Genomic DNA, 27,376 nt, shown 5'->3' on the forward strand with positions numbered 1-27,376 from the left:
ATATATATAAAAATAAATTTACACACACACACACACACACACACACACAAACACACACACCTGTGTGTTTAGCTGGTACAATGGAGCCAAAAACCGATATATGAAAATAGAGATAATTTCACTTGCCTCATTAAACCTTGCTACCAGCTCTTCTACGGTATTGTGTTCCCCATTTTTCAGTTTTAACAGTGATGCAGACAAAGATGTTTTTAGATCAGGAAAATTGGTCACGCATTCAATACTGCCAAGATCTTTTGTTAGGAAAAAAAGGTAATCAATGGGTAAAACTTTGCGATAAATATCCTGTTCTTGATCAGTAAGAACCGTTGCAATCTCTTCTGGAAATTGAATAAGGTGTTGCAGTTCCACCAACTCTTTACTCAGTCCAGCGGCACTAGCCGTCTGAGTGTTTGATGCTGCCATTGCTGAGCAGGGCTGGCGATCTAAAGAAAAAAAAAACACAGAACATAAAAAAAGTTAAAATGTGATACTAACTTTTTAAAATATGCTAGCAACAAGGATTTATAGCAAGCAGCATTAAACACAGTGATTATGCAAAGAATTTAAACATCTGATCAATGTAATAAGTTGAATAACATGGCTCAGGAATTTGGTATACGGGTAAAAATTGTTTCTGTATACCATACACAAGCAATACAAGCTAAGAATATTAGAAGCATCGGATATAAACTTCCTTTGAAACTGGATGTACAGGCTCAGAGTGTGAACTGTAAGGAAACATTGAGGCCCTCTCAATGCAATGGCAGCGAAAGCAGAACCTATTTTACACCAGAATGCATTACTGACAGTCAGCATTCTGATTTGTAAGTTGATGTGTGCCTGTCACCTATATTTGTAATGCAGAAATGTGGCCCTGACCATTAGGTTACAGACGCAAAATAAATTCAAGACACAAACTGTATATGACCATTTATTTATCTATTCCATGAAGCAATACAACGCATTTGCATTTGACTCTCTCAGTTGATATTAAAAATAAATACTTTAGTTTACTTGAATAATCAATCAATTACTGTGCAATCTGTATCCTGGACCAAGTGCTCCAATATGTGTGTCAGATGCCCTTAAATCATGAAAATATATTTTAAATGCCCTATTTAATGCAGCAAATCAACATCCACTGAATGAAACTACAGGACAGTGTGCAGAATCTGCCCGATTTTTACATCTTGTATGGACTCCAGTCGTGATTTCGCTCCACCTAGGTTCCCAGCTCCACCTAATTGCCATAGGCATTACAAGGCTAGCCCTCTCTGGTGGAATTTTCATTTGCCAGTTGTAGGATAGAGCTTTAGTTGTAGAGGGAAGTCGAAGCAAGGAACTCCAGCAGTGAGAAACTGCCTAAAACTGGCAAGTTTATGCTGAATCTGACCTTTTAATCTCAGATTATGAGGGACTGTAACCTATTTGAAGAGGACTTTACAACTCTGTTAGCAGCCAGCCTAGAGAAACTAAACAGCAAAAGCAAAAGACATACAAGGCAGCAAAACTACTGCACACAAAATACTTTGAAATACTATGTCATGCAAACTACTGAAAATGCTAGCCAAAAACTGTGGACAAATTTACACGTGTACCTGGAGTAGCCATAGAACACTGAAATCTCCAAGCAAAAGCACATAAAAACACTGAACAGCACCAAGGGTTAATCGTTAGTACAAAAATCTTGCTCATTAATAAGGCTGCAGATGTTAATTAAGCAAAACAGGAGATCTTTTAAATATTACATTGAAATCCATATAAGCTGAGGCTTACCAGTAAAGCTGCTTTTGTGTCACTATGGTATGAAAATCAACAAATCCCATAACAACCCAACCATTGGGCTTAATTCAATTTCCTGTGCCCTTTGAATTAAAATATTGCTTTTCTAATTAAGAGAAAATATGATATATAAATGAGTCTAAGAGCCAGATATGTAGCCCGACAAACCACCATAAATTTGTATTAATATGAGAGACTAGTAAAGTAAAAAAAAAATGAATACTGAATACCGAATTAATATCGTTTTAGAAAAGTTAATGATAAAAGGACAACCGTCACACAGGAGCATTCTTTATCTTGACTTTTCAATGCAAGCCTGAAAAGTATCACTTTCAACAAGCTTTTACAAAGCAGTTATGAAGCATTTAAACGGTGTCAAGCAGCTTTCCAGAGGTCTTAAAATGGGTCTGTCAACCACTTTAAATATCTCAAATGAAACCTACTGCTTAAGAGCAGAGAGCACTGTAACATATTAAAAACTTATTATGTGTGTTGTAGAGCCATTTATTTTGAATGGCAACCCAACGCATCTGGCTTGCATAACACGACGCACATGCGAAGAAAGAAATTCTGCAGGTCTGTTAAAAACTTGTGGTTTTGTTGTATTGCGTTGGCAGCCTATTTAATGTTGAATTGCATGTGGTAATGCAACGAAAGAGTCTAAATTCGCCATTTGAGATTTCTTTCTGTTTGCTAGAAAGTCCTTGACTTTCCTGATTTATTCAACTTCAGGCCAAAGATCCTGTGTAAAATGTGGTCTGTATACTGCAGGCATGTAATGTTTGTGCTAACATTTATATGCCTTCTGAGTAAATGAACCATATGGGCCCTCAGGGTTGACATGTAAATATTATATTCATGTGTTTAATAAAGGGCACTACACACTATCGATGTTTACATCTTTCCACCTAATTCCTTCATGCAGCGGCAGTGCATGCACAGAATGACTGAAGGCCTTCAGTCCTGGCTAGATGTCCCTGCTACTCACACACAGAAAGACCTTTGAAGTGGACTTAATTACAAAGAGGAAGCCTCACCACTGAGGCTTCCACCACCACAGGAGGAGGGACTAGAGGCAGCCTCAGCAACAGGTCCCCGGTGGGGAGGAGCAAGAGCGTAGTGACTGTGAGCTTCCCAGAGCTTGACTTTGACTATCTCTCTGGGTACAAGTGCAACAAAGGCACAGAGCTCAGTAAGGACAGAGGTTTGTGCATGGTGACACATTTGTGTCTGCCATTAACGGTTGTGTGTGAAGAAACTACAAGCTGCATGTCTGCCATTATGGAGTATGGGAAGTGTTGCCTCTGGCAGAGCGACATCCATTGTAAACTTGGGAAGCTGGGCAAGAGAGGCTTCTGCAACGTCCACGTAGTTTACAGCCATTGCTGCTGTTCTAATGTAGGAATGGCTGAAGGTGAGCAGACACAACACATGGCTAGCCCTTTAACCTAGTACTGCACGTACCGAAGGTCTTACGTCATTCTGTTGTAAACTTCCATAGTGTGTAAGCACATTTTGTTAGGAACTGTAGCACCTGCTAGTGCAGATCCAATGACCACCAGCACCTGTCTCCCTGCAATCAACAGGTCCCATAAATTAGTCTTCACCTGATGGTGGATGCTCTCTCACAATGCCTTATTGTTTTACGTGTGTGCCTGTTTTTGCTGATGCGCTGCTCTTGAACCTGTAATCTATCCATTGCCCATTGTACTTAATACCTATTCCAGCTCCCATTCCTAACCTGCCTCCTGCTATCACCTGAACCTGCTATCTGTACCCATTCCCTGTGCCAGCTACCACTTCTGGCCCCTCTTCCTGACCTGTTTTGTTCACTGTTACCTCCACATGGCCTTAATCTGATTTTTTTTGTCCTCTGTATATAATTAGTTAGTGTGTTAGTAAGGCAGCAGTTATTTTCACTGTTTCGGTTTCACTGGGTTTTGCATTGGTGCTGTATTTTGTGGTTTACGTCCCTTGTGTGTTCTTATTAAATTGTAGCTCACTTAGATTTAAGTTTGGGTTTCTCTGTGTATCTCCACATATCTGATATTGCTGGTACTGCAGGAGACCAGCAGTTGATATCCTAACATACACTGAGGTAACCGTCAGACTACTGAGGAGGAGCTAAATACCCATCAGTTGAAGACTAATTTCTGGGACCTGTTGGCTCCTGGGAGATAGCAATTGGTGGACACTGAAACTGCAAGCTTCAGGTCCAGGGATAACAGTGCCACCAGCAAAACCTCTGGTTTCTAACACATTGTTGTTATTTACATGTTGGCCCTGAGCAGTGGTGGCAACCAACAGAGTCCATTGATGCTGTACGCATGCAAACGTTAGCACAGATATTTATATTTGTGCAAGAGTAAATAGAGCAGAAATTACAGCCGCAGACACAGCTCTGTTCTATTTTTTTACTTACTCTGCTGAATGCAGCGCAACTCCTCCCAAGTGCAGCCTGCTGTGTTAAATGATTACCTTTTACCCTTTTTTTAGTGACATTCACTGTGCAGACTCTGCTTCTTCCGAAATTGTCCCTGCCAACTCCTTTCCTTTGTGCACACACACAACACTTATTTTCTATAGGTGAGCTATAACGCAGCCTTCCGGTGGAAACAGCTCACCCATAGAAATGAATGGAGTGGAAGTACATGTGCACTAAGATGAGGAGGCTGTGCGGAAGGCTGTGTGTCCTTTAAGTTCGCCCTTTTGCCTCCGTGAGGGAGTGCTAACCACCAACTATTTATAAATCAAAGAAAAACATCAAGATTTGATAACAATACAACATAAACCAAATATATACATTGCACACCAACACATAAAAACTTTTTTGTGTGAAATAGGATGATTACAACAGAACAAGACAAAGAAAGTAGTAACAAACAGAACCGCCAATTCTTAAGAATCACATTGTTTATATGTGCTTTCATTTTAACTTTAACATAAGACTATCTGCAATGATATTGTTTTCTGTTTGCATTCCTTTTTATACACAGAGACTCTGTTTGCACCACAATTCTTTCAAAATACTGACCACAAAATTAATTTCCATGTCACCTAGGAATCCAGGTTCAGTGAAAACATGTAGAAAGTTAGAAAAAAGGCTTATTGGTATATATTTATTTGAACAAGTGGATTTACAAATATTGAGATAAAATGGCAACAGAGAATGTTAACAGCCATACAAGGGCTTTAATTCATAAAACACTTCTTGCCCTTTCATTTATTTCAATGTGATTTGGTACTATTACCCAAATTAACATGGAAGTCTGTTTGCCATGATTGCACTAGCAACTGGAGCTTGCAGGCATGAAGTTTCCTTTATACATTAAATTAAACAAATGATGCCTTTAGTTCACAATGTCTGGTGGAACAAAAGCAGCTGGGCGGTGAGAAATGCAGAGAACGTTTACGTTTAACACTTGGTCCAAAATATATTCATGCTTAAAAGGAGTTGATTATTTTGAAAGGAGAAAACGTGTAGCAAGGCTTTATGATTCAGCAATGAGAATCAAATCTACAACACAGCACAGAGAAAGAGAAGTTTGTGTGAAGAATTGTGGAAAATGGGCCCTAACAATTAGCAGTGCACATGGATTAATCGCTGTTCCCCTGACAACTCACCACAAGGGATCTTGACCGTGTGCAGTATTTCATAGATATGAAATTCCAAAAAAGGCATCCAGCCGTGGCCTCACACACAGCACTCTGAATTTCAGCCAATACCACCATGCTTACTAGAATTCCTTTCAGCTCATTTCTCTTACCGGACACATCAATACAATGCTAATTATAGAGTTAGAGTTGGGTTAAATATAGTAAAAAAAATTTAAAAAGATATATTTAAATATAGTAAAAAAAAAAAGAGATTATATATATATATATAAAAGCAGTGACCACTATTTATTGTTTATTAACACCAACTATTCACAGCAAAAAATCTATTCTATATCGGCTTATCTGTGGAAAAGTAAGAAATGTGCTAATGTCCTTTATAAATAAGCTCAAATTGAATTTGTTGTCCAAGGTCTCAGAGGACAACAGAACAGAGTGATAAAGATGATACATACAAACTTGATTGGTTTTCTTGGATACACTCTGCCACACTTGGATACTCTGCCTATTATAAAAAGCTGTTTAGTCCAATCACAACCTGCCGGTACTTGCAGTTCCACCAGCTACAGAGCGATATATCACAGGCAAGCCAAAGGTAAATAGTCAGCTTAAAGAGTAAATTATCCTACCAATTTAATGTCAAGCAAAACAGTGACTTTTAAGGCATGCCAGTGGTCAAGGTTGCCAGTGTTCTTATTTCAGCTCTCAACCCAATTATCAAGCCTTCAAATGACTGGTGGCCTAGCTGATCACATGTCCAGCACCATGGCAACTGCAATCCAAAATAAAGGCTAAGATGGCACGTTCCTTGGCTGTAAAGGATCGGAGGTTGTAGTTCCACTTTGTGTCACCTAGGAAAAAATGATAACCTAGATGTGCAGCCAGGCCCATATTTTGTGTAGATAGCCTTTTTAGAACCTGCCAAATGTTATATGCTTTTTATTAAATCACACAAATGTTTAAAAACAGCAGGTGGCTTTTTAGAACCTTTTTCACATTTTAAAGGCTCTTAGTTTTCTTCTTTGAAGGCACAACTTAATAGTTCAAGCTGAAATTGAAAGGAAAAATGTAATGATTCAGTACATCAAAACAAGCAGCCCTGTTGTATGGAAATTCAGATGATTCGTTCCACAACCCAAAAATATTCATATCAAAATGATTACAATACTGTACTGTAATATAATACTATACAAAATATAAAGAAAAATAAACCGATTACTGGTACCTTCGTGGCTGGTGTGAGGGGGACAAGAGAGAGGAGGATTATTGTGTAGGACGACTTTCACTATCACTAACGGAATCACTGCTATCTCTTGACTCAATGGAATCTTTTTCATTTCGTGAAACCTTAACAAGGAATCTATCCAATGTGACATTGCATTGTCGTTAAACAGATTAATCGCTCGCACTGCTACAGCCTTATTCGGGTGGTGCTTTTCTACAGAATTTTGCTCTTATTGCAAGACATTGCTTGTATATCAAGGCAACATTTTTCAGAAATGTTTGCTTGTCTTGCAAAACGCTCTCAAACCAAGTTACTTGTACACCAAGGTATTACTGTAGATAAATTTAAATAAATTGCTTAATAGTACTATTACGTTGTTATTTCTGTCTAGCACCCAGGGTTGACTAACTGTTGTTAGGATATTTGGGGTTAAAAAGCACAGCATGCTGGGATATGTAGCTCTACATGAAGCAGCAACGGTAGCTGTGCTTTCCATAATCTGTTGAATTTAAAGTGGCTTCTTAAACAATAGAACAATAGGGGAGAGTAAAGCTGGCCATATACTGTGCAAATTTCAGATGGTTCTTAAAGAACTGGCCAAAATTTGCACAGTGGGTGCCAATGTCGGCACCCTTTCGGCCAGCATCCCTCAATCATCTGATCAAAAGGAGCCGGTGAGATCTTCGAACGAACAGAGCGGGCAGTCAATTACAGTAACTGCCGGCTTGCTCCCGTGATGGACTATTATCTCACGTTTAGTTTACTAATTTCTATTAAAATTGTAGTCCTTTACGGAAGTGAGCTTGGATCGGTGGCTACTTTAAAACACACACAGGGACCATGGGGAACAAAAGTATCCACCCTTTAGAAGGAAGGACAATGACAGTATGAATTCAGAGATTATTTCAGAGATGATTTCAGAGAGGATCTGCAGATAAGTGATACACAAATAAGATACATTTCTCTTAATAGGTAGGGTACTTGAATGCATTTTTAAGATTAAACTCCTTAGTTTAGTGTCACTAAGTATTTTTTTTTGTCTGATCTTTGAGAATAGATTTTGCTGTTGGGAAATACTACGTTTAGTTGCAGTTATTTTTTCAAAAGGACTGTGAGGCGTATTGATTTTCAGAGGGGCTATAATGGCAGTGTAACATCCTCCGTTTGCAACATCTCCTGTAGCAGAGCAGCAGTCTCCAATTATCGATTATAGGATGTCCATTGTCTCTGAGTTTTCTGTAGCATTACATACATAGAATATTATTTGGCCATTTGGTGATGTGTGGAGATGTGCCACTGTCGTGAGGCAAAATTATGTCTACTAGGTGCTGTTAAACCTGACATGTCCACAAGTGTGTAAATATCACAAAGCCACAGACAAAGAGTAGTGGGGTGGTCTCTGGACCCTAAGTCCAGGATGCATACAGTTTAAAGACCAGACAAATTAAGGAAATGCAAATATGTGAATAAGAATATGCAGAGAATAATATAATAAATAAGTCACAATTGCCTGAATTTCCAAATCCGTGCTTCCTCACAGACCAGACTGCCCACAGGTGCACTACCCACCACAGACCCCGCACAGCCCCCCATAGACCCAGCACATACCAGAGACCCTGTAGAGTCCACCTGAAACCTCACGCAGCCCACCTGAGAGTGACCTTGCAGAGCCCACCTGAGACTTCACACAGCCCACCTGAGACCCCACAGAAACCACCTGAGATCCTGCAGAGCCCACCACAGACCCTGCAGAACCCACCACAGACCCTGCACAGCCCATCTGAGACCCCTCACAGCCCACCTAAAAGTGACCCTGCAGAGCCCACCACAGCCCACCTGAGTCTTTCCATGGTGGGTTCTGCAGGGTCTCAGGTGGGCTGGGTGGGGTCACTTTCCCTGCACACGTGCGCTCCTCTTACCTGTCACCCCCGAGCCGCCTACTGCTGGGCCCCGCCTCTCCACCTCCGCTGCCCGACCAGAGCTGCTAAACCCCGGCCTCCTTCACCACTGCTGCCAGACTGGTGCTGCTGGGCCCCGGCCTCCTCCTCCACTGCACTGCAGGGCTCCAGCCAGCTGACCAGGCCCCCTCTGCCCTGGGCCACATAGCAACCGTGTGGGCCGCTACGGCAGTAGTTATGCTACTGTATACCTCTATTTCCACTCTGTATATTTTTTCTGGGCTACATTTCATCAGCCACCTGATATAGTATGACAGGACATGACAAATTCTGATTGCCAGTGCTGTCTGGCTACCTGGTCATTAAAGCGGACCTCTACCCCCTTTCATTAAAAATCACCTCAGCATACAGCTTTGAAATCATGTGCAGCTGACATGAAATCCTCTTATATTCATTAGTTAAATATGTTTTGCTTTTACTTACAATTACGGTTTTCCACTTCCTGGTCATCTTAAGCATTAGTGATGTATCCCTCACAGATGCATTCTGAGAAGGCTAGGTCATCAGTGCATTGCTGGGAAACTTTATTCTGTAAACTGCAAAATCTTGCAAGATTTTTGTTGCTCTCTGCTGGCTTCAGAGTCTCTGACTTCACAGCACGTTGATGTCAAAGCACAATGAAAACCAGAAAAGCATAAGGTGCTAGTTAAAAATACTTTATTAAGAAAAGTGTCAACAAGGAAAAAGCAAAAATCATAAACAGGAACAAGCCAAGATCAGGAGCCAGAGTGGATAGCCGCATAAGCCAGGTTAGGAACACAGAGATCAGCATGGTCAGGAACAAACCAGAAGCAGGAACCAGAGGAGAATGTCAGCCAGGATCGGGTCATACACGGAATCAGAATGTACAGAACAGGAATGCACTAGCAGGTAAAACCACGCAAGGGCACGGTCAGACTGGACTGAAGCAGCTTAAATAGTAAGTGGGATGACATCATCACTCAGAGACAGGAAACTCCCATCTGGCTCTCTCAGATGATGCTCTCCTCTTTGGCCATAAAACTAGCCTAGGAGTAGTGAGCAATGTTATAGAGTCTGTTCAGCATCTCAGAACCTGGCCTTGGGGCAAATCCGGCCCTGGAGCCCTGACAGTTGATAAATCACATAATCATTCTTAAATCTGAGTGAAAACACAATGGCTAACTCCAACCTGTTGTGTAAACCGGAGCAAAAGCACAGGCCTTGCTCCTAAATATCCACTTACAAACTTAGAAGGTAGCAGAGATTTTCATTCGAACGTAAGTTTTTCAGGCACGCTAATTTTTAAATACATACATACAAACAACAAGAATTTGCTGCAGAGACCATCCTGATTTTTCTGGGTATACAACTATAGATAACACCTGTATGTATGCATAATCTTTTAAACATGGCACAGGCTAAAATAAATCCATAAGGATAAAGTATTTATGCTTAGCTCCTCCAATATACGTTTAAAAGTATATGTACAATCAAAACTTTACTCTTAAGTTTGACTAAAAATCACATCAGCATACAGCTCTGCATGCTGATATGAAATCATCTCACATTCATTAGCTAAACAAATATATATTTTATTTTACTTATAATTTATTTATTCTCCACTTCCTGGTCCACTTTGGCACAAATTATGTGCCCATGCTTTCCATCCTGGGAAGATTACATCAGCAGAGCATTGCTGGGAAACCTCATCCGTAATCTCATGGGATCTCAGGGAAAGGCATTTTCATCCCCTGAGATGATGCGCATGGTCACATGTCCTAGTCACATGTGCCAGAGTTCCAGGAAGTAAAGGGAGGCCTAGTAAATGGCCACTGTCAGAAGACTAGGGAAGAAAAGAAAAATAAGGTATGCAAAAAATAAAAAGCCTGCAATTATCTAGAAGTATCTGTTTGTAGATTGTCATTACTAAACATTTCTAAAGGTGCCTTTGTTATTACTTTGAACATATGGGTAAAGTTCCTCTTTAATAGCATATGGATTTTTTGTTGTTGCTGTGTGTATCCCTGCTAGGAAGCTCCCCCATCACTATTGGTGCTGGTGGTCATTGCCTCCTGTATAGAAACTGGTGGGAAAAATCAATATTTTTTGAGTTGTCCCAGTGAGGTGAGTAGAAATTTTCAGGGAAACAAGTTCTGGTAACAACTTCCATAGAGGGGATCTTCCCTTACTTTGGAAAGATTCCTTCTTACTTCCTGTTGTGTCTTTGATCCAACAGTGAGGTTTTCTTTTTTCAAAGGATGTATGTATTACACCCTGGAAAACTTTAGATTAGCTGCCTTTGAATAGATATCTCTATTACAACTGTATATGACCATATTTGTGTTTTACACCTAAACTACACTACACTACAACCTAAACTACAGAATTGTGCTCTGATTTCCTAGGCAATATGCCCTAAGAGTTTTAAAGATATAAACGGTTGCAACCAGAATAACCTTCTTTGTGATTGATATCAGTTTTTCAAGTTACAAAAACTTGGCTGACTTATAAAAGCTGTAAAACAGAAAAAATTGTTGGCCATAGCAACCAATCAGATAGCAGCTATAATGTGTTTAGTGCAGGTTAGAAAATAAATACAACTGATTAGAACCAACAGATCAGTTAAAAAAATTAGCCCTAATAAAAGAAACCATACGCATAGATCTTAAATGAGAATCTGAACATTGTATCTTGTTATTGTGAGCGCCGTTGGAACGGATATAGCAACTGGTTACATCACAGTAAAGTTACAACTAAATATTTTAAGCACAAATCACAGAGACCAAAATAAGAACAGAGTAAATTTTTTTAATAGTGGCTTTATCAGCAATTATGTATCACAGAATGTGTAACTTTCTAAAAATAAACAGCACTGTATAGTCTACAGTTTAAATGAGAATGTTTCAAATATTTGGTTTTCTTCCATTCTTCATTAGCCTACATGAAGCTATAGAACAATCTGATAATGCAGTCTGATTAAGTCACAAAAATAACTACCAAGCAGATAGGATTTCTACATTTTTCCCTGACCATCTTTTACCTATGTGCCAAATAATGGCTCATTTGTGTATAGGAAGTAAGTTATTGGGAAGAGATGGAGCAAAGCATAACCTTATTTGATTCACTTTATCCTCAGTATAGTTCCCTTGAGAAATTAGAGGATTGTTGTCATCTAATGTCTCTAGGGTGCTTTGGGTTGCCACGGATTTTAGCAGATCTCTTTAGAGAAAATTGTGTTGTCCGACAGGGTTTTCTTTCCTATTAATGACCGATGTGCAAGCAAGAAGGACTGTATCTGAACCTCGTATTTTATTTTTTAAGATCATTGCATACATTTTAATCTTAGGATTGTCCAAGTACAAATGTTTATTTGATGGTGGGAAACACAGCTTTACAGCACACCTGAGTTCCCCCCAATCCTGCTGGAAACAGCAAGGTCAATCTATATTTCCCCTTAGATTATTAGGTGACGTCTGCTGAAATCTTCTGGTACCTACAGACATCTGACTATGCAACAATTGTCTTTTGTCTATAGGTGCCCTTGGGCCTTATACACAAATGTATTGTTTAATATTACTTTATAAATAGATGAATTAAGAAATTAAAAAGCATTTAATAAGTTTCAAGCAACTTTGATAATGCCATTAAGGTCTTGCAATAGTCAGAGAAGAAGCTGAGGAAGCAGATCTGTGCTTCATCAGCTTCTTTGGGGTCCCTAAATGACCTTAGGGGTCTTATGGACCCCTAGTGTCTCCATAAAGAGGACCTGTGAGTTTGTTAGTCCCCTATGTGATAGCAATAAAGTTGAGTGTAAAAAAAAAAAAGTCACATATAAAAAAAATCCCCAAAAATGTTTATGTCCCCCGCCCCCAGGTATATACACATACAAACGTAAGTGCACGCAAAAACGACATTTGTGCCACAAATGTTACATATCACCGCGAATGTCGGAGAGTGAGCAATAATTTTAGGGCCATCAATCACTGATGACGCTAAACTGAAGAGCGATAAAAGCTTTTAAATCATTGCCTATGGCCAATTTTGGGTTTTGTCATTTTTTTGCAGTTTCGCGGGTGCACGCAATTTTAAGGCTTGACATGTTTGGTGTCTATTTATCCAACATGACCCCATCTTTTATATTTTACCAAAAAATTGGCTAGTAATAAATGCTTCATAGCATAATGTAGGGGAAACAGTTGTTTTTTATCACAATGTTTGTTAATTTTTCAATAATATAGTAAAAAATAGAAACCCTGGTGGTGATTAAATACCACCACAAGAAAGCTCTATGTGTCCCCAAAAAAATGATATAAGTTGAATTTTGGTACAGCGTTGCATGACTGAATAAATGTCAAAGTACTCCAGCTCTTAATACAGAGAAATGGCACGGAAAGGAAGGGGGTTTAACACCCTGGTCTTCAAGTGGTTAAAACAAGCTACTTTCCCATTTAAAACTTATATGATATAGCTTCAGCGCTTATTTCTAGCTAGTTTAAAGCTACAGTCAGTCCTCTCATTAACATCTCTTTTCAATACTCCCACACTGGAGCAACTTTAAGCTCTTCAAGAAAGCTGCTTAAAACCTTTTATATGCTTTATAAATACTTCTGAATCTCATGCTCATCAGACTTGCATCTACAAAGATTAGAAAACATTTGTGTAAGATGTGCTCACATACTCCACTTAAAAAAAATGAATAAAAGAAATAGGAAATTAAATATAATGTGGTGGCTTAAGGTATCCGGAATCATTTTTTACAGCATAATTACATAAATAGTTTTGCCCCTTTCCATTTTGGTCTAAACACTCGTGGGCTTTCCATCTCTGGGAGCTGCCAAGATATTCAGGCAAATCTTTGTTTTTACTCAAAATATTTAAACAAACAACAGTTGGGCATTTTAAGTATTTTGAAAGACAACAGTATGATCAACTTTCAAATGGTTAAAGCAGTGGAAAGGGTCTAATGGCTGTGGCTGGGTATACTGTAAACACTAGTTTAGCTTCCTAACCACAAGAAAAGTACTGAAGATCTCCACTCCTACTGCAAATATGTGGAAAAAATACATAATGATATGCTTAATTTACTTCTCTCAGAAACACTACACTACTAATGTTTTACCCTGGTTATATACAACAACAAAAAATATACATTGCAATCAAAAATTTAATTAAATAAAACCAATCAAAATATATAGAGAGAACAAAGCCTAGCTGCTCAACATTTGAGTTTTCATACAGCCACTGCTTTAGTCAACCAGTCTACCTTTGTAACTTCTCTCAGCAGCCAACAAGATTCAACATGCCTTGGAAGTCTGACAATAATTAGCAACACAGGAATCAGAAAGAAAGGAAGCTATATAGCACAGGCTTCAGAAAGCACACTCCCAGTGACACTGTAAGCTGATCTCTGGATTCTGGACACACTGGATTATACAGAGCTCATATTAAGGTAAATCAGTCCACTTTGTGCAGAGCTCCAATTTTTCCTACAGCAGGTGAGCAGTCCATTGATTCTTATCACTTGCTGCTAGAGGTTAAGTAAAAAAACCAAGTGAATTAGTGATCCATGTCACGCTCATGGACTCTCTAAGAGTTTACCTAAGAATTGAGCAGTTACCATTACCATCTTGAGTGATTTATCCACTTATTCCTAATAAGAATGCACTGGAGTCCATCAGGCAGAAAACATGTTAGGAAACTGCCAGTTGAATGTTCATAGGAATATATAAACAACTTACAGACCCGCTGCACAAGTAGCTTGGCTTTCATCTGAGCTGTCACCATGCCACGGTTCTGCCATGGGGAGAAATTCTAGTGAAGATATGACCGGGAATCATACCTAGCACACTTAAGACAGTATTTCTTTTAGGATGTGCATTATATATAATATTCCAATAAGCATGACACTCATCAATTGCTCAATATGCATCTATTCAACTGGAAAATAGAACTTTTCCAAGTACAAAGATGAAGACAGTTTTGGGCATCCCCGCCCTTCATCATGTTCCATAAACATGATGAAGGGCGGGGAAACTCAAAACTGTCTTACGTTGGAATGGAATCTACTGCCGACAGGCACCTGTGGTTTTACATACTTGGGGAACACGTGAAGCTCACCAAGTTTTCCAGTTTGGTTTTATATATATATATATATATATGTGCAGCACCATCATTAGATGATAATTCTGCAAAGCAGTGTTTAAGGTTACCATAAGAACATATTGACTGAGGCCAATAAATACGTTAGGTCCTGCTGTTCTTATGTGCATGTTAATGTACACCGTGAGTGTGGTATTGAAAAAAGCACTGAAAAAGTCCTGCTTCCTGTTTGGTTCAGTTTTTAGAAAAATGACCATTATACAGGTATCAATCAAAACAAGTATGATTACAACAAACTGAAACATACAAAGATGTGAAGAAAGCTTAATACCTCATTTCCGAGAGTGTTTATCCTGAAATATAATGCAGGATAAAATATGCACAAAATGTTATACTGACCATTACTACTATCACATTTCTTTAAGTGAATACTGAAACTATGTCATAACTGATATTCTGGTTTATCATGGTACTTTACTTTAACAGTGCTAAGCCTTTTTTTGTGCTGATTAAACATGCATAACATTTTTAGTTGCCGGTGTACTACTTTTTCAGTGTTATGGGTTTAGTTTTTTTGGTAGAATTGTTTTTGCATAACTGGTGCTGTGCAGTTAAGGATCATTTAACCTTAATTAGGTAGAAAAAAAATAATAATACAGCTGATAACAATATTGGTGGTTATTTACAAAATATTAGTGTACCTACAAACAAAATCCTGAAAATAAATATTTTTGTACCCAACATACGAATTTGGAAGGAAAATGGGTACACGTGTTAACTTGATATTATTATTTTTGAAGCCTTTCCATTTAATGATTTACTTATTTGTCCCTCTATAGGTCTAAACGCACAATGTTTTGCCTTCTTAATCCAACTTTACTCACGACAATAGAAAATACCCTATGATTATGTTACCTGTGAATCAGATGGATATTAATGTGTCACACTATTCTGTACAATTACACCAACATATTGAGCACTGTCGTAGTATGAGATGGCAAGGTATCGTCAGTAATACAACAATAAAAACACACAAGGGCGCAATACCCTTGATGGAGTATAATTTGGAGACTCCCTGTCTCTGTGTTACAGAGACAGGGAGTCTCCAAAATATACTCCATCAAGGGTATTGTGCCCTTGTGTGTTTTTATTGTTGTACTGTCTACAGGCATCTCATCCTATTTCTTAGGGCTGCATACCATATAGCTCACCTACCACATACATCCCCCACAGCATCCATCCGAGAGTGCTGAATATTGTTCTGTTTTTTTCAAGTTATCGTCAGTGCAAGTTCCAATTAATGTCTTTAAAAGCTAGTAGTGTCACAAGGGCGGTCCAGACTGTAGGTTCACTTCCAAAGATCAGCGTGCCGAAATATCCCAGACAGCATAAATGGGTGGCAGCTAGTAAAAAGACTCAGATTCAGTCACCAACAGAGCGGCACAGCAGCACACCAAGAAACGGAAAACTAACACCAATGTTTACACTTGATTAAAAACAAAAAATGGTTGGCTGAATGGATAACATAAGAACTTCTCATTCATAAAGGCTTTGGAGAATATGGCATAGAAACCATCATTAAGACAACATTTTCCCTGATGAAGTTAAACTTAGCTTGTTAGCCAACAGCTTGTTTATGACTTTAGCTTGTTTATGACGTTAGCTTGTTTATGACGTTATCGCAACTGAGTTGAGTATTAAAATGTATATTTTTGGTTTTGCAGAAATGGTAAATGTAATAATTTTTCATGGGTTATACAGCTCCGTTTGTGTGTACTTAGTCCTCTGCTTTCCTTGTGCACAAGTGTCCTACTGATGTAAACCATGCTTTGCTGCTAGTCCTAAGAAATCCACAATTTTTTAATGGTTAAAATAGGCAATCATTATCTCAAAGAAGTAAATAAAAATAAATCTTTCTGAATTGTAATAATTCTACTCAATCAAGTCAAAAAGACAATGTTGCACTTTATGGGGGAGTATTCGAGTGATCAATGAGTGATATTACTGGCACATGTAAATCAGTCATCGAGGGCTAGCCATCAGTGTTAACAAACAGAAAATGGCTCTTCCTGGTATAAATTGATTTCAGCTCTTTCACAACACCTGGATTAAGTTAGTAAGCAGACATACTATAAAGTTCTCATGACATTTTTGAGTATCTTTCCTGAGTTCCAAATATAATACAAGAGTTTGCGTGAGGCCAAAGCCGTGATGGAATCCTTGGAAAATGTTGGCACTTCATAAACAATAATAACAAGAATTGTCTCTGAAAGGCACTGTACAGGGTGGCTTCCCTGAAAGCTGAATGATAAAGCTATCCACTTGAGCTGTACCACTGTGAATCATAAACAATAAAAGCACAGGATAAAAATGTTAATTGCTCAAACTGTCATTACCTGTTTTTCCACAAATACACTTACAATTAAGTTTAATAAAGTAGTACTACATAAGTAAACATACACACATAGAAATCATACACACAAACTATAAGTTCAAACACCTATTGAAGCTGTGATGACATAAGCAGGTGTCTGATTTTTTTTCATGAACTGTATTATCTCAGATTTTAAAAGATACAGAATGTCTCAAAAAGAAAACAATACATTTCCAGACACACATATTTAACGTATACCAACCTAAATAAGACCTGCAATGTTTATCTACAGATAAATACAAATGTAGCATGTTTCAGCTCTTGGAAGTAAAATAAACAAAATAGCACAAAAGAATAAAAGACAATAAATATTCTATAATGTTTATCTAATCTCACATTTGGCTCAAACACTGCTTTTCTTGGAGTTAACTTTAGCATCAATTCAACATTCACAGTTTCAGAAAAGACAAAAATCTGGCAGGTTGCTCTCGGCAACAGCTCCTTGGTTCAGCTTTCCTAAATCTGCAATGGGAAGTTTGAACAGAAGCTGCACAAGGACAAAATAAACTTTACAACACTGATTTAGTATAGAAAAGAGCTGTGCTTTATATCTGCACTTTAAAAAGCAATCTGAACAAAATGGGCATGAAAGCACATGCATCTGTATGTATACATTAAGAACTAGCTTTCCCTTATACAGTAAAACTATACAGCAGCACAGACATTTAAAATACTACCAGTAGTAAAATATTAAATCATGGAATACTGTCTGCAATGTTAGATGTGTCAGCTTAAGTGAGATCAACATGATAACCAAAACTGTTTAATGTAAGAAATTATTTAACCCATTCTGAGCTCACCAAAGAGGAATAAAAGAAGATGCTGTGTCTTACCTGTTAATGAACTTTCCACTGAACAATCATATCTCTCTAAAATCCTGGGTGAACAGGTACTGCAATTTGAAAGTCTCCGAATGATAGCACACTGCACTTGTCCACGCTTACTGTCAGGCAGCAGCTGCTCAGATTAAGGCTGCAAACTATGGCCAAATGCATAACTAGCATGCTTTGTGTAAGCCAGAAGAAGAAATGCATTTGGCTCGCTAGTGACAAGGTCGAATTACCCACCTCCCCCAATAAAAGTCAGTTCTGTGACTCAGAGGAGGAAGTGCAGCATCAACACTGTACACTCATTGACCCTTACAGACTGAAGCCGATATATATGATTTTAATACTAAAATAAATACAGTTTAACAGTTTTATAAAACTCTAGGAGGGTTTCATACTTTGATCATGATCAAAGAGACTGAGACATTTTCTATGTATGTGCAAAGTGAGAAAGCTGTACCATTCACATGCAATAAAAAGTAATCCTAACAAATTCCTTTCCAATCCCTCTCCATCCTGATAGTATAAAGATGCACCACACTCAAATGTGCATATTTCATATTTAAACTGACTCAAATTATATATCCTACCTGCTGGTGGGTCTTATTTGAATCTCAGCATCAATACTCTTTTTATAATCTTTCCTGGATAGCATTAGCAATTTATTAATTTACTTAAATTGTTGTCTAGAATTGCATGTTGCTCCTGAAAGTACTTGTCGTTGCTCAACCTTCATCCTTACAGACTGCAACAATAAAATGTTAAGTTGGCTGTTGCTGTGGACAATATGGGGAGATTTACTACAGGCAAATAAGCTGTTCACTTTGTTAAGGGAAGCTCTGCTGACGTCCATCAATCAATGAGATAAAGCAAAATATTACATTGTATCTCTAGGCTACCCATCTTCATATATGGCTCACCGTTCGCAAGAAATATAATTGACCACAAGTATCTCTTGGTGGGTAAGGCCCCATTCACACCTGACCGTTTTGTAGCGCGTCCTACGCTCGATGAACGCTCTACAAAACGGTCAAAAAAATAAATAGCATTGTAGTCAATGGTATCGTTCCCACCTGTCCGTATTTCCGCCCGTCCCGAACGCACTACAAAACGGCCCACGCATGAAAAGGTCCCGGAGCGTTTTTTGCTGCGTATTGGTCCGTTTTGTAGGGCGTTTTCCATTTGTATACCGCCAAGTAGCCTTTGGAATTGCGCGACGGTCGCGCGACTTTTTTACCGCGAATCGCGGTAAAAAAAACGCGTGACGGTCGCGCGACAGACGAGCATATTACAATACGCATAGGTGTGAATGGGGCCTTAAGCATGCTTGTCTGAAGAGCATTAATTTCAGCACCACTAACTTTTACCACCTGTGTTTTACCCCAAACATTTATGTATCAATCCCAAAATGTAAAGGTTTTTTCCTGACCCTTTGCCATTGATCTAAACCCAGCTTTTTAAACGGAATAATTATCACTACCAAACCCTAATTCTTAGTTAATGCTTTCACAATAATACTAGTTAGAAAATACTATCAAATTGAAAATGTCATTCATGTATCCCTCTTTATTGCGGGAACAACTAATGGTAGGTAGCATCCTGGGCACACATTGTTCTTTTTTTTAACTACATGTTGACTTTCTTCCACTAGGTAGAAAGTAGACACCATAGATGCCTCAATAAAGTTAACATTCATAGAGTTTGATTTACTAAAAGCAAAAAAGGTGTTCACTTTCCAAAAGAACTTTCACTTTTTAGCAGAATTTTTCCTTAGCTTAGTTAATGTGGTGAAAATTCACCTTACAAAAAATGCCTAAACACATGCAAGAAAAGAAAAAAATATTTTACAGCATTATTATGAGGTACATATGATGTCAAGTGGCTGTGTGATAAGTGCTCTTGGTAGTATTATACACTCTATCCAAAAGGTTTCATATGGTGCTAAGTAATAGAAACACAATCTTGAAATGACAAAGACTGATTGAAGCTTCCACATTTTTTAAAAATCACAAGGTAGTGACTGCAAAGAAATTGACATCGTCAGTAGATTCAGAGGAAGGCTAATTTATTTAGGTTCATTGCGCTCCTCTGAAACAACAGTCGAAATACATGCTGTAACACAAACTGAGAAAACACATCCAAGAAACAACTCAAGCAACACAGATGGCTGATCCTAAAATAGCAATGTACTCTCCATACTTTGAGAAAAAATACTCTGGGACTTGGATGTCAATCTCTGTATGCAAACAAAAGCATCATACGCACATCACAGTCAGACAATTACAACATCTGCTTCATCTAGCAGATATAGAGGTACATGTAAAGCACATCCATAGTCATGACATAATCACTTATACTTGGAACAGAACTGTCACTACATTAATTTTATGTTGTACTTTAAGCATAGATCTTTTCAGTCTCACATATCAATACCATGAATGAGGCTGGCCACAGACAGGACCACAATTTTCTGTGTAACTCAGAATATGGAGCAATGCGACATACACAAATATACAAAAGGGAACGAACAGCAACTCCTCACAGGCAGCTTTTCTAAGAAAGTTGTTTGTTTGTTTGAAAACGCCTAATACTGGAAAGTCCTACACACTCTAAATTCCTACAAGATCATCACAAAGGATGCTCAAACTGGGTGCACCAGTTTTAGAGATTGGATAGTTTGATACCACCATAAGGTGAACATCCATGTATTGCAGTATCTGCAGTATCAGCTCCTAATTGTTTAACTTCTTAGGCTTGCACAAAAAATAAGACATAGGGGTTGATTTACTAACCTTATAAACACACCATGAACAAGTATACACCTCTGTAGTGTGTTCCCTCCCAGCATGATCTATTGGTGGAATCTAGACACCTTTGTAGTGTGTACACACCCAGCAGGTGTGTTGTGCAAAGCCCTGCATGAATTGCAAGGTGATGTTGTGTAAATTAGCTCTACATTGTGTTGAATGCAGGAATGTAAATGCATGAGCTAACCATTTTTGTCTAAACTGTGAAGCAGCATTATATATGCATCATGTGCATGATTTTTCCATATATGGCATTAGTGGAAATATGCTTTTAGAGATTTTTTGGTTGATAAATAAGTTTTGCTGTGTAAAAATCACACGCACCTAGTGCGTGCGTGTGTTTAGGTTTGTAAATCAACCCCATAATGAGGGAAATTCAATAAAGCCTTAACTCCACTTTTAAGGCGGCATGGACCTTCAAAAGTCCTGCTCCAAATTCAAAAAAGCCCTGTCTCCCGTTTTGGTAACGTTACTGACACTTGTGACAAGATCAGGTAGTTCTTAATATTGCCACTTTAAGAATGTGTTGCTATGGTTGCGACAGTTTAAAAAAGAATTGCCAACAGTTTACAGATTCCAAAACTGAAGGTAATCAGGACCAACTCTGATCTGGCATACTGGGAGACGCCAGTGCTCAAAGTGGGGTGTGTATGTACTGGGAAGCTGTCATAAATCTGACAGCTTCCTATTCATTGGTTGATAGGACACTGGGTTTGCTGCAGTCCCAGCAACGAATTATGCATCCCTTGCCTCATTTTGCTGCCGGCAGGAAGATTCCTCATATTTGGGTAATGATATCAGCCAGTACTGGCTATTGGCTATGGCAGCCAATGATATCAGCCACCTATTAGCTACGGAACACACCCACTGCCTGCTATCAATTTGCAAAAGAGTGGACCTGATGAGGAACTTGGCTCTCAATATCCCTCATCAGGCTTCACCCACTGTTGGCGTAACTGGGTGTTAAGGACACTGTGGGTCGTAGCTGAAAGCTTAGTTAACAACCACAGACATCCACCATTACTGAGCTGCACTGAGGACAGAGTGTCTTCACTGCGCCTCTGCACTGCAAATCATGTTGTAGACACTTTATATTCCAGTAAATGTATAGTGAGGAAAGTCTTGGGAAATCCAGTTTAGCTATAGAAGGGTGCTATATGTTCTTGAAACACTGGGCCCATCATGCAACCAGAGAAAGGTACTGTGTAATGATAGCCTTGTAAAAGTAAAACATTCTTTGTATCTGGACTCAAACGTTAATTCCTAGCAATGAACTTGATTGTACAGTTAAGTGCTACAGGATGCTCCTTTATCTTTTTTAGCTTCCTGTATCACAAACCACATCTGCTAGCCCCTGGGTCTGCTATCAATGTAACAGCAACTTTCCAAGATCCAAGCAGTGGAAGGCTCCACAATCCCTCCCAACCCATGGATCCAGGCCTCGGGGGGCTCCAATATGAGCAGCTCAAGAACACTACAGGCTGCAAAAGGCTTCAAAATCAAGCCACTAAGCTCAGGTTTGCTGGTAGCTGAGGCATCACCTGCCCACACCAAGTAATGTCAAGTATTGCCCTCTGTAGTGGGTCAGGGACAGGCTTTTTTTTTTTTTTTTTGTAAGGAGGGGGCTGTTTTCTAAAGAAACAAACTGTGAGACTTTATACACTGAATGTTAAATTAGGTCTTTAAAGTAGAACTATGGCATCCAATTATAACAATGTACTGCAGCACCTAATGTAGCTTCCTGTGTTGGTGTTGCAACAATGCTGCACTGCTCCTGAATACAAAACAGAGTTGCTATTCTCAAGTATGTGGTGCTTGGTTGCAAAACAGTGAGATGAAAAATTGTTGTAGGGGGCATAGCTATTATCATTGCCAATACTGACTTCTAAGCCTGTAGCTTGTCAATTGGCACCTTGCCACAGCTAGTCCTGCCCACTGGTTTCTGGATTGACAGCACTGCCTCTGTTACTGAAAGTCTTACACTATGAGCTGCAGTGACTGGGAGGGGGAGCGTGTGAGAGACAAATAAATGAGGATAGGTTTCCGTCAGAGAAGGTGAAGTAAGTTTTTTGGTTTACTTTATGAGGCTTGTGCGCATCCCATAGCAACTGGATTTAGGACTTTTTTTTTATACTGTCATACATGAGCCTTTAGATTTACTTTAAGTACAGATACAAGGTAATTACCATAGTGGACTTATTTTGAAAGGTGCAGGACTGTCTTTCTGATCTTGGCTTTAAAGAATAACTAAAGTGGAAATATCATGCGAGCAATGAAGTCTAAAAAATGGAAATGCTAATTCTGCATACATGTCCCAAATCAATTACTAAGTAGTACAGTTAAGTTTGGTTTAAAAGGGCTTCCATATTTAAAATATATACACAGTGTATTGATGGAAGCTACCACATTTGAAACAATGTGAGAAAGTTCACTGTTTGGAAAAAATAGAAATTTATATTTGATTGTTGTTCATGTTGGAAGGAATCTTTCACATATCTCCAACTCTCTTTTCAGTAAATAAACTAAAAAATATTTTTAGTATTAGTTTGAGGCTGCTTCTACCATAGTACTTGTAAAATCTTGGGTACTACTACATAAAAGTTGAAACCATTATGAAATACATCTCAATCAATGTACTGAGATCATACAAAGCAATTAACTAGTAATACAATAACTTCTACTGTACTTATACTTTCAACTGGGCCTAAAAATTGTCACACGTTTGACTACATCAATATGGAGCAATGTAGGAACTTTCTTTAACAATAACCACTGCCAATATGCAGCAGCTGGTGGCATGCAGAAAGAAGGTATTGGATGTTTCATGTAATCTCTCATTTGCAACTTAAGAAAACTAATAGTCCAACCTGTACCTTTCTGCCACACTGTTCTGGAAACAAAGCAGCAAACAATTTAAATTTTTTTAAAAAAGGTGTAGTTTTAAAAAAAGTTTAGATTTTGTATCTAGTCTCTGCAAATATTTCGTGATGAAACTACACATGTCTGTTGTAAGAACCATTGACTACCTGGCTGCTGGCATTTGTTCAGCCTTGGTTTAGAGAAAGTCTAGACAAGAATTTAAAAGTGTTCAGACGGTTAAAAACTCTGGTAATAAGACAAGCGGAATAATGAGCATTATTTTAGTCCTAGGTTTCAGGAAGTGAACATTAGACACCTATTCCCTCTGCATTGACAGGCAGATATATTTCACTGATTAACCAAAATACTAGAGACCAGTGGTAAACATCCTGGATTTGACTATTTGTGGACTATACCTGGGTGCTTGTGCTAGATTGTGCTTTTAGACTTTTGAATATTCCTCAGATGGAGCTCTGTCCGGACTCCAAGTTGTATGCTAGAAGTGTACTAGTTTTGCCCCCCTCCCCTCCTTTTCTGTATTTTATATTTGAAAATGTTAAAGAAAAAAAAAAAAAGAACAGCAGAGCCAAATATACAAAGTAGGGATGCACCGATATATCGGCCGAAAATGGCAGTTTTGGCATAATGCAGAAAAGTGCCATTTTCTGGCCGATACAACGGTGCATCCATTCGTTCTCTCCTCCCTGCTGGGTGCTGCTCTGTGTCCCAGCGGGTAGGAGAGAAACTGTGACAGCCGTTCAGCGTTGTGAGTGGACGGCATCTCTCCTCCCACACTGCTCAGCCTCCTATTACAGATCAGCAGAGCGATGTGTGGGCGGTGACAGCCAGTGCTGCCACAGCAGGCTGAGCTCCTCTCGCTCAGCCTGCTGTGACAGCGTGTCAGGAACGAGACGAGTGCAAACACTCAGCGATCAGTGATCGCTGAGTGTTTGTAAATAATTGAGGACATAGTATGGTTACTATATCCTCAATTATGAATGAATGGGAAGTGATCTGCATCACCTCCTGTTCATTCATGATTGTGGTTATAGTAAACATACTCTGTTCTCATGTTATGAATGAACAAGAACACTCAGGAAAGAGGATTCCTGTTTATTTATAACAGAGGCTGCAGAAAAAGAGATTGAGGACTCTGTGTTCTCAATCTCTTTTTCTATCCTAAAAATGGAAATATCAGGGGTCTGTTTAGACCTCTAATATTTCCCCGAAGCCCCTAAGAGTAAAGTTAAAAAAAATAATAATAATAAAAAATGAATTAATCAATAAAAATAAATATAAAAAAAATTAAAAGTTGCTAAAAAATAAATAAAAATAAAATAATTTATAACATTTGAAAAAAGTTAAAATAAAAAGCATTTTCAGTTTCGGCATGACATTTTTTTTTTTTTGGTTTTGATTAGGTTTTGAAATTTTCATTTTGGTGCACCTCTAATACAAAGTGTTGTATCTGTAACAAGCACCACCAGTTGAATAAATCATCAAATGTGATGTTTGGTGCTGAAACTGAATGAACTGCTGTCAGTATATTCTGTACCTTAGAAAAAAATAATATTGCATGGGAGAAAAAAAGATACCATATCATTATTTTAGTAATGTTTACCAAGAGGTGGTTAAGAAAGACCAATGGGGCAATCAATTGGGCATCATTGCTTTAAAAGCCAAAAATGACTGACAAATAAACAGATGAAAAAAATGATGCAGATTATTTCATAATAAATTAGGAGATCAAACAGATGACATCAAGATTTTCCAAGAAAGCTGACTGCTTACAGGAAAACCAGAAAACTATGTTGCACAGGGTCATTCTCTCATCATAGGCAGGTTAAACGTTTTAGGGCACTGGATAGGGGGAAACAAAATTGATACTTATATGCCTAGAACAGCATTTTTAGACTGTCTATACAGAAAGTCTTCAGACTTTATCAAACATAAAGCTGGCCACACACCTTACAATTAGGCCTGGTTCACACCTGTGCGTATTGCATAAGCGCGTCACACGCGCGCTTTCTTCCCGGAGTTTGGCGCGTTTACATGTGCGTTTTTAGTGCGTTTTTTTACATTAGAAACGCGCGTTGCACGCGCGTTTTGAAGCGTTTTGGAGCGACAACAGAGGTATCCAATGAAGAAGAATTCCTGTTTTTCCGCAAGCGTCCAATGAAAAAGACTTCCTGAGACGCAGCATTTCCCTTTCCTGTATTAAAAAGACCTTTGTGGTGTGTGTGTGTCGGATTTTTTGCAGAGAGCAGTTTTGGATTATTTTTGCCATTATGGAGCTGACCATACGACGAAGGACTGCAGCAGTCGTTGCAGCACTGCGTCTGATAGCTTTGTGGAGAAGGAGGGATAGTAGGCGAAAACTTCTGGATACATCCGATAATAGCCAACCGTGAGGAGAGAGGGCAATTTTGGGCTATGTTTCAGACACTACGTGGACATGAGGATAAGTTCTTCAACTACACCCGCATGTCGATAAAGAGGTTAGTACATAAACAATTGTTCAGTGCTTATTGTTGTTCTGTCCCATTCCTTGTAATGGAATACATGTATATGTTGTTCATGTATTCATATTGCTAATTACTAGTATTGACCACAAACCTTTATATACATTTTCAGTTTTGATGAGTTACTGGGATTGCTGTCTGACAAGTTGGAGCGTCAGGACACCTTCATGCGGGACAGCATTCCACCTCCGGAACGATTGGTGATCACTTTGCGGTAAGTTATGTACATGACTCCTTTGTATAATTATAAACGAATTAATGTTGGCGTATAGAAGCAATTTGGGAAGGTTTCCCAGTCCGACCACGAAGCCTCCGCTATCTCCACCCAGGCACGTTGCCTTATGCAACGGTTTTTGTAATGCGCATGGCGCATGTCATATATACATGGCCTTCCCTGCACCTGTCTAATAAAGGCCTCAGAATCCAGCATGGCACAATCCTCCATCTTTTCTTCTCCAACAGCTCTCTGGGGGAGTGGTCTTCTGTAGACATGTGTGGAACGCGTGTTCTATGCGCGATTTCAGTGATTTCGTCCGTTCCCGTCGAAGTCTATGGGCACTAACGCGCTACAAAACGGACCAATACGCAGCAAAAAACGCTTCGGGACCTTTTCATGCGTGGGCCGTTTTGTAGTGCGTTCGGGACGGGCGGAAATACGGACAGGTGGGAACTATAACATTGACTTCAATGCTATTTACTTTTTGGTCCGTTTTGTAGTGCGTTCATCGAGCGTAGGACGCACTACAAAACGGTCAGGTGTGAATGGGGACTTATCTGCAGATTTTCTGTGGTCAGATGGAAAAGGTGCAACAGATTCCTCCATCTACACTTAACTGTGTGGATGGAGTAATCTCCACATGGGCCAATCTGTTGAACTTTTTCCATCTGACCACAGAAATTCTGCAGATAAATTGTAAGGTGTATGGGCACCTTTCATTGCCTCCGATTCCAGATTTGAGTCTGGTCATTCTAACATTTAAGCTGTATATATAAAATTTCAAATTTAAGCCCCTGGGCACGTATAAAAACTTGTTTCCTTACAAACAGGCAACCTTAAAGGAGAACTATGGGGTTAAGGTTTTTCCCCATAGTTCTCCTTAGGGTAACGGGAGGACACAAACTAGCGTCGTCCCATCACCCTACGCTCAGTATACTGAGAAGCCGCAGCTGAAGCGGATCCTGACAATTATGTCTGGATCCGCCCAGCTGCGTGAGTGACAGCTGGCTCTGCCTATCTAGAGGCAGAGCCAGCTGTACCCGCCCCCTCCCCCCGTCCGTTACCACCGG

The 27,376-nt window shown here is 39.0% G+C and overlaps 1 protein-coding gene across 1 annotated transcript in view; it reads right to left on the bottom strand.

The window, feature by feature from the left end:
- The window catches only part of PLCE1 (phospholipase C epsilon 1), a 197,364-nt gene that overhangs the window by 108,603 nt on the left and 61,385 nt on the right, over positions 1–27,376 (bottom strand). The window contains exon 4 of the mRNA XM_018562672.1: positions 127–443. Coding sequence (XP_018418174.1) covers positions 127–443 — 317 coding nt within the window. The remainder of the gene's footprint in view (positions 1–126; positions 444–27,376) is intronic.

Source organism: Nanorana parkeri, unplaced genomic scaffold, assembly GCF_000935625.1.
Source record: "Nanorana parkeri isolate BGI_ZX_2015 unplaced genomic scaffold, ASM93562v1 scaffold590, whole genome shotgun sequence".
Taxonomy (NCBI): Eukaryota; Metazoa; Chordata; class Amphibia; order Anura; family Dicroglossidae; genus Nanorana; species Nanorana parkeri.